The sequence below is a fragment of the Pseudophryne corroboree genome, chromosome 7, assembly GCF_028390025.1.
Source record: "Pseudophryne corroboree isolate aPseCor3 chromosome 7, aPseCor3.hap2, whole genome shotgun sequence".
NCBI lineage: Eukaryota > Metazoa > Chordata > Amphibia > Anura > Myobatrachidae > Pseudophryne > Pseudophryne corroboree.
Window position 1 is genome coordinate 503865844 of NC_086450.1, and position 8118 is coordinate 503873961.

General features: G+C 48.6%; 1 protein-coding gene across 3 annotated transcripts in view; it reads left to right on the forward strand.

The window, feature by feature from the left end:
* CLN3 (CLN3 lysosomal/endosomal transmembrane protein, battenin) overlaps positions 1 to 5159 on the forward strand; it is a 52401-nt gene extending 47242 nt beyond the window's left edge. For all 3 annotated transcript variants that reach the window (XM_063935330.1, XM_063935329.1, XM_063935331.1), the window contains exons 8-15: positions 97 to 240; positions 922 to 1043; positions 1121 to 1167; positions 2863 to 2931; positions 3016 to 3071; positions 3316 to 3409; positions 3488 to 3634; positions 3964 to 5159. In XM_063935330.1, coding sequence (XP_063791400.1) covers positions 97 to 240; positions 922 to 1043; positions 1121 to 1167; positions 2863 to 2931; positions 3016 to 3071; positions 3316 to 3409; positions 3488 to 3634; positions 3964 to 4083 — 799 coding nt within the window. In that variant the 3' untranslated portion in view covers positions 4084 to 5159. The remainder of the gene's footprint in view (positions 1 to 96; positions 241 to 921; positions 1044 to 1120; positions 1168 to 2862; positions 2932 to 3015; positions 3072 to 3315; positions 3410 to 3487; positions 3635 to 3963) is intronic.
* The last annotated feature ends 2959 nt before the right edge of the window (positions 5160 to 8118 follow it).

The window sequence follows — 8118 nt, forward strand, 5'->3', positions numbered from 1 at the left end:
CCTTTCCTGTTTCTAGTGTTCCTATAGCCTTAGTAATTTACCCCATAACATTATTTGTTCCCCCGTCCTCTGTCTCTTCTGTCCTCCTCTTCCCAGTGACGTGGTCTCCTGCTGGTCCTCCGGAACTGGTGGAGCTGGGATTCTGGGCTCGCTCTCCTACCTGGGCCTCACGGCGGCTGGTCTTTCCCCACAGAACTCTCTGCTGATCATGCTGCTTATCCCGGCCCTTCTCCTGATAAGGTGAGTGGGAAGATTGGCACTGCCACTGATCTCTGAGGGTGAAACATAGAGATAGTTATATAGCACCCTTCGTTTTGTATGCTGTATGCGGTACTTTCCAGGCATTGTTTGTCTGGCCCAGTAAGATTGCAATCTAATTGTGATGTGTAATAGGTCTCAGAGAACTGACATTTTGATATGAACTAGAGTTTTCAGCAAATGTCTGCATTTCAGGGCCTGTTAGGCAATGATGTGCTCCAGGACTCCAATATAAAAATAGGCCCGTCATGACGCCGTGATGGTGACGAGACTCCCAGCAGGCCACACAGTTGGTCTTTAATCATCACATATTATAATTGCATTTCTATTTGCAGCACAAATTGATGCAATTTTTTTACTTTTACTAATTTAGAGAGATATTGGGGCTGTGTGGCGCTGGCCACACCCATATGGCACTGGCCACACCCACATGGCACTGCTCACAATTCCTTGGCTTCTCACAATAGGCCCTTGATCATTTTCAGCCCCAGGCCCTTGTGGCCCTCAATCCGACCCTGTTGTGTTTACTTCTTGGTGCCATTAATTACAGAGCCATGTCTGTATTAATATTACACATGTCAGTCACACTTAGTGTGCAGATGTGTATTTTCTTTTCACACTCGCTGACATAGCCTTTTCTCCTTTATGTCTCCTCTCCGACAGTTATTTTATTTTGCTGCTTCCCCCGTCCTCTCTCCCTCGCTGGAAGTTTCCCGACGGTCCTAGCGCCACCCGGATGTCGGACCAGCGACCGCTTTTGCAGGACTCTCCACTGGGACTGACAGGTATTGGGACAAAGTGGTATTTTGGGGCAAAGGCTGTCCTTGTGCTGACTGCTGACCGGCCCATTGTGTCCTTGCAGAGAGCGGCTCCCATCTGACGCTATCCCGGAAGTGGAAGATCATTAAGGTCAGACAAGAGACACGATTCTGTAGGTTTATTGGCTGTATCTTCATGTCCCCTTGTTTCTATTATGTGCTCTAAATCTGTTTTATACCTGTAGTCCCTTGACTACACCTGCTCCCAGTCCTGATTTTCACTGAAAGTCCAAACAGCGGGGGTTGTGAAGCAGAAAATGTTTGACCATAAAATGGTTTGGGACGGTCTGTTGTGAATTGGGTGAATGATCCCAATTAGTCCCGATTTTCAAGTGTCTTTATGAAATTTTCTAACACTTCTCTCACCCACTGTGTTGTATGATGACCATGTAAGATTATTCTATGGAGCATCTAGTCCGTAGCCTTCATTTCTCAGAAAGGATCAGTAAACCATAGTTTATAATTGTGTCTATGGAGTCTCTTCTCTCCTATCATTTTATTTAATGCAATCCCCCATAACATGGACTTAGACCTCACTGATCAACTGTAACCTCTCCCTGCTGACCTCACTAGCAATAGAACAAGGCGATTCGAGGATACGCAGCTCCAGTCCTGCCATTAAATAATTCTTTCAATAGAACAAGTGTAATGTTTGATGATTTGGGAAAATACAAATTGGACTGACAGTCAGTGGCTGTATAGCAAACTGGAGCACTTAGACGGCTGTCTCATCCCCCCCCCCAAACACAGGTGGTCTGGGTTCACCTACGTTTCAGAAGATTCCCCCCTATTACAGATAACCTGTGTGACCAGCTAGCGAAGGGGAGAGGTATCTTCTAAAGGGGAAGCAGTCACAATACCGCTGGACGGGAGCCTAGCTGTCAAAATACTGACGCTGGAATCCCGACTTGCGGCCACAGTCCCGACATCAGAATGCCGATGTGGGGGAGAATCCCGTCGTCAAAATACCAACGCCGGGAATCCAGATCGCGCTCACGTCCTGCTGTGGGGGGTGGTTAGGTTTAGGCATTAGAAGGGAGGTTAGGGTTCAGGGACGGGAAGGTTAGGGTTGGGTACCGGGGAGAGAGGGTCAGGGTTAGGAACTTAGAAGGGGAGGTTAGGGTTAGGCACCAAGCGGGGAGGGTTAAGTGTAGGCAGCGGGGAAGGGAGGTTTAGGCATCCCTGGGGAGGGTTAGGGTAGGGGGCAGGGAAGGGAGGTTTAGGCATCCCTGGGGAGGGTTAGGGTAGGGGGTAGGGAAGGGAGGTTTAGGCATCCCTGGGGAGGGTTAGGGTAGGGGGCAGGGAAGGGAGGTTTAGGCATCCCTGGGGAGGGTTAGGGTAGGGGGTAGGGAAGGGAGGTTTAGGCATCCCTGGGGAGGGTTAGGGTAGGGGGCAGGGAAGGGAGGTTTAGGAGTCCCGGGGAGGGTTAGGGTAGGGGGCAGGGGAGGGTTAGTAACTTAACTACAGGGCTGTTGGGATTTTGATGGCCGGGATGCCATTGTCGGTATTCTGACCGACGGCATCCCATCCATCTAGATTACATACTAAACCCTTCTAAAGCACCTTATGCACAGACAGGGCTTGTCCGGTATAGTTTGTCCATCCTGAAATATGACCAAGAGAGTCTTTGTGATGTCATGGTCCAGGAGACATGATGTCAGTGTTATTAGCGCTACATAGTTGTCTCTTCGTACAAGACATTTCATTGCCTTCATGAGAAAGAATTGTTGCTCAGATCAGATCCATTTCCGTCCCCTATTTATACCAGATGTCTTCTTCCCCGCAGTCCCTCCTGAAGTACATGCTTCCCCTGTGCATTGTGTACTTCGCTGAATACTTCATTAACCAGGGTCTGGTAAGTGGTAATGATGGCGTGGTAATGAGGGAGGGGATGAGTGTTGTGTATGTATTAATCTCTCTGCTCCTCATTGTCTCTCAGTTTGAGTTGATCTATTTCCCAAACATCAAGATGAGCCACTCGGAGCAGTACCGATGGTAAGTCCCCCCCCTGCTGCGGTAATACGATGGCTTCGCTGGACAGTAGGTCATGGTTGGAATATTATCAGTGCACTGTAGCCCATTACAGCAAAGCAAGTCAGATTTTAGCTTTTGTCCATCTAACATGCTTGGTCCTTTCTTCCTATATTTGGTCTTTACCAATATGGCACCTTCTTTGTCTCTGTGTGACCTGTAACCACCTTGTTCTCCTCCTAACGTCTAATGATTCTCCTGCTCCCAGGTACCAGATGCTGTACCAGGCCGGAGTGTTTGTGTCCCGTTCCTCCGTCCGATGTATCACCATCAGGCATATCTGGGTTCTCTCTTGTCTCCAGGTAAGAAGGGACCTAGTCTCAGACAGTCCCAGCGCTCTCTCTTTGTCCTCTGCTGACGCTGTTTTTCTGCTTCCTCAGTGTGGGATCGCCACCTTCCTCCTTGTTGGGGTGTCCTATCTCTTCCTCCCCAGTCTGACGCTGCCAGGCATTTTCCTGATCATAATATTTGAGGGGCTTCTGGGGGGCGCAGCCTACGTCAACACGTTCAACAACATCGCAGTGGAGGTAAGTCCGCCCAGCTCCACTCTGCATTATGATGTCTGCTACACCGTGGATTCATCTGTAGGACACGGTCCTTACCCTAGTAGCCAACAGAGCCCAGGAGGAGCTCACTGGTCAGGGACACGGGCATCCCATTTTCACCTTCCTGTGACCTTTGATCTGTCTCTAACTCTCGTTAGTCAGACTGGACATATTCCACCCATTTAAGGACTCTGGAGGTGGATCTAGCACCTAACTTTAGTATACGGGGGGAGAGAATTATATATGTATGGAGAAATGTCTTACATAAAATGGTGGTTGTCCCTATTTTACACTACTTGTGTCCTCCACAGAGCAAGCCGGAAGAGAAAGAGTTTGCAATGGGAGTCGCCTGCGTATCCGACACTTTTGGAATATCCCTCTCTGGGGCCATCGCTATACCGGTCCACAACTACTTCTGCGGGCTGTCATGACGTTGGCCTTCCAGGCTGCCAAGGGTCCACAGTAGAAGCATGCAACCTCTCCTTGGACAAGTGGAAGATCGTCAGTTAGATTATCCTGGCACTGAGCACCGGCGTGCTGCCCACCTATATACAAGAGACTCTGGCACGGTTTCCCATTAAAACACTGTCAGGTACCTGATACCCAGGACCTCATGTACAGAGCGCAGTGACTGAGTCCTGTCACCCGCCTGAGTTTTGCATCAGCAGCTAGACGGTCTGCCCTGCGCACTTTAGGAATTGCGCCTACTCTCCCCTCCTAGGAGCCTTTGCACAAAGTTGGAGAGCGTCTAGGGTTGGTTTAGCGTACTCTGTAGCCTGACTGAATTATTTTTAATTAATATTCATTTATTATAATCTCCTTTTAATGCAGCAATGAGACTAAACGTCCTGACAAAATCTTCTCCTACTGCGGCTCCGCTCTGTCAGCCCCGTACATCGTCTGCCGGTATTTTACTAAAGCTTCTATTAAAATGCTTTTACTTCTATTCAGTTTGGAGTGCAGATTCCGCTAAAAAGCCACCGTCCCACCCCTGTTTTCCTCACGCTGCCCCAGCAACGGTTCATTGCCGCCCCCCAGCTGCCCCGCGAACGCCTCTACTTGTCAATCAATGCCTCAGCAGTCTTGTGAAGGAACAACGTGACGGTCGCTTCAGTCCTGTCCTGTATGATGTAGATATCATTATTTGTACATATTCTTGGTACATGTGCAAATGCTCAGCACCACTTCTCTTGTAGTTTATGCAATTCTCAGGCTCTTTTCTGTGGATTGCACTGTACAACTCTTATTCTAAGTGACTGATGTGATACTGTATATATAGACAGCGGCACAGTACTACTTCTCTTCTTCTCCGCTGTGTAAATCTCATCTGTTTTTCATTGTGTATATACGGATGATAACGTTCTCCGCTGCTCCGGATTTGTGTACTTTGGTGTTTTTATTCTGTATATATGAACAATTACATAGTGTGATGTTTCTATTGTGTGTTCCCTGACAATCTCAGTCTGTGTGGATAGACCAATAAATTTCGACACATTCACAAAACTGATTTTGGTTTTATTCAGCTTTATTTTTAGCCGTATTTACCAACAATGTGTTTGTTCCTCTGATCCGCCCCCTGGAGCAAGAGTTGAAATGATGATGTCATGAGAACATAATAGTGACATATACAGAGATGTCGCAGTATTAGAACAGGTCGAAGGTCACAGCAGTAGGAGGCCACCCTATAGAGGTGCTCCAGTTTCCTTGAGGTAAATGTCCCCCAATAAGATGGATTTGCAACATTTTTGTGATTCTCTTTGAGATTTTGACCCGAGTCCCACCCACTGCAGATTTTGGATGCAGTGGAGCCATTTTTTTTTCCGGGCATGCATCTAAGGGGGGTATTCAGTTAGTGAAGTTTTTTCGACCAGTCAAAAAAATGGCACTTTTCGCCCATTTTTAGGTTGAATGTACATTTTGACCTATTCAGTGCCCATGCCAAAAAATCCGGCACTGGTGAAAAACAGGTGTATCGGCGAATTCACCGTCGATACACATGTTTTGGCTAATTCGCAGGCGCAATTTTCGCCTATGCCGAATTAACAAAAAAAGTGAAACGGCATGGGCGAAAATGCCCGCTATTGAATACCTTGTCGAATTAGTGCCGTTTTCTCTTACGTCCTAGAGGATGCTAGGGACTCTGTAAGGACCATGGGGTATAGACGGGCACCGCAGGAGACATGGGCACTATAAAGAACTTTTAGTATGGGTGTGCACTGGCTCCTCCCTCTATGCCCCTCCTCCAGACCTCAGTTAGATTCTGTGCCCAGAGCAGAGTGGGTGCACTACAGAGGAGCTCTCCTGAGTTTCTCTGAATAAAGAATTTTGTTAGGTTTTTTATTTTCAGGGAGCACTGCTGGCAACAGGCTCCCTGCATCGTGGGACTGAGGAGAGAGAAGCAGCCCTACTTAATTGATAGGCTCTGCTTCTTAGGCTACTGGACACCATTAGCTCCAGAGGGAGTTGGAACGCAGGTCTCACCCTCGCCGTTCGTCCCGGAGCCGCGCCGCCGTCCTCCTCACAGAGCCGGAAGACAGAAGCCGGGTGAGTATGAGAAGAAAGAAGACTTCAAAGGCGGCAGAAGACTTCAGATCTTCTATGAGGTAACACTGCGCGCCATTGCTCCCACACTACACACACACTACAGGCACTGATGGGTGCAGGGAACCCTGGGCAGCAATAAACCTCTAGGACTGGCTAAAAGAGATATATAGGCTACAGTAGCAGTATATACTTTAATACCCCGCCAGTATAAATAAAATTGAGCGGGACCGAAGCCCGCCGCTGAGTGGGCGGGGCTTGATCTCTTGGCACTAACCAGCGCCATTTTCTCCACCGCACACTGCAGAGAAGCTGGCTCCCTGGACTCTCACCCTGCTGAACACGGTGACAGAAGGCAAAAAAGGGGGCGGGCACTTTGTAAGGCGCAGTGAGTGTATAGATTTATCTATATCAAGATATAAAAGCGCTTTGTGTCTGGGAATTTTGTTTCCAGGGTTATTGGCGCTGGGTGTGAGCTGGCTTACTCCCTCTCTGCCTCTCCAAAGGGCCTTATTGGGGATCTGTCTCCATATTAATATATACAGTACAATCCCTGTGTGTGTGGGGGTGTCGGTACGCGTGTCGGCATGTCTGAAATAGAAGGCTCTTCTAGAGAGGAGGTGGAGCAGATGATTGGGGGGTCTCAGTCGGCAACGCCGACACCGGATTGGTTGGATATGTGGAATGTTTTAAATGCAAATGTGACTTTGTTACATCAGAGATTGGACAAAGCAGAGTCCAGAGAAGAGGGCCCTTCAGGGTCTCAAAAGCATCCCCTATCCCAAATAGCAGACACTGATACCGACACGGATTCTGAATCCAGTGTCGACTACGATGAGTCTAGGTCGCACCCAAGGGTGGCCAAAAGTATTCATTATATGATTATTGCAATAAAAGATGTTTTACATATCACAGATGACCCCTCTGTCCCTGACACGAGGGTACACATGTTTAAGGAGAAGAACCCTGAGGTAACGTTTCCCCCATCTCATGAGGTGAACGAGTTATTTGAAAAGGCTTAGGAATCTCTGGACAAAAAACTGCAGATTCCCAAGAGAATTCTTTTGGCGTATCCTTTCCCTGCACCGGACAGGGTACGGTGGGAATCCTCGCCCAGGGTAGACAAGGCTTTGACGCGCTTGTCCAAAAAGGTGGCGCTACCGTCCCCTGACACGGCAGCTTTCAAAGATCCTGCTGATCGCAGACAGGAAACGACTTTCAAATCAATTTATACACATACTGGTGCTTTACTCAGACCGGCAATAGCATCGGCTTGGGTTTGTAGCGCGGTAGCTGCTTGGACAGATACCTTGTCAGCTGATATTGAGACCCTAGATAGGGATACCATTTTGTTGACTTTGGGTCACATCAAAGACGTAGTCTTATATATGAGAGACGCCCAAAGAGACGTTGGGCTGCTAGGTTCTAGAGCCAACGCCATGGCAATTTCTGCTAGGCGAGCCCTGTGGAACCGCCAATGGACGGGTGATGCAGACTCAAAGAGGCATATGGAGGTTTTACCTTACAAGGGTGAAGTTTTATTTGGGGATGGTCTCGTGGACCTGGTTTCCACAGCTACCGCGGGTAAATCTACTTTTTTGCCTTTTGTTCCCCCACAGCAAAAGAAAACTCCACAATATCAGATGCAGTCCTTTCGGTCGCATAAGTCCAGAAGAGGTCGCGGCTCATCCTTCCTCGCCAGAGGTAAGGGTAGAGGGAAAAGAACGCCTGCTTCGGCTAGTTCCCAGGAGCAGAAGTCCTCCCCGGCTTCTACTAAATCCACCGCATGACGCTGGGGCTCCACTGAGGGAGTCCGCACCCGTGGGGGGCACGTATTCGACTCTTCAACCAGGTCTGGGTTCTGTCAGACGTGGATCCTTGGGCGATGGAAATTGTATCCCAAGGCTGCAAACTGGAATTCGAAG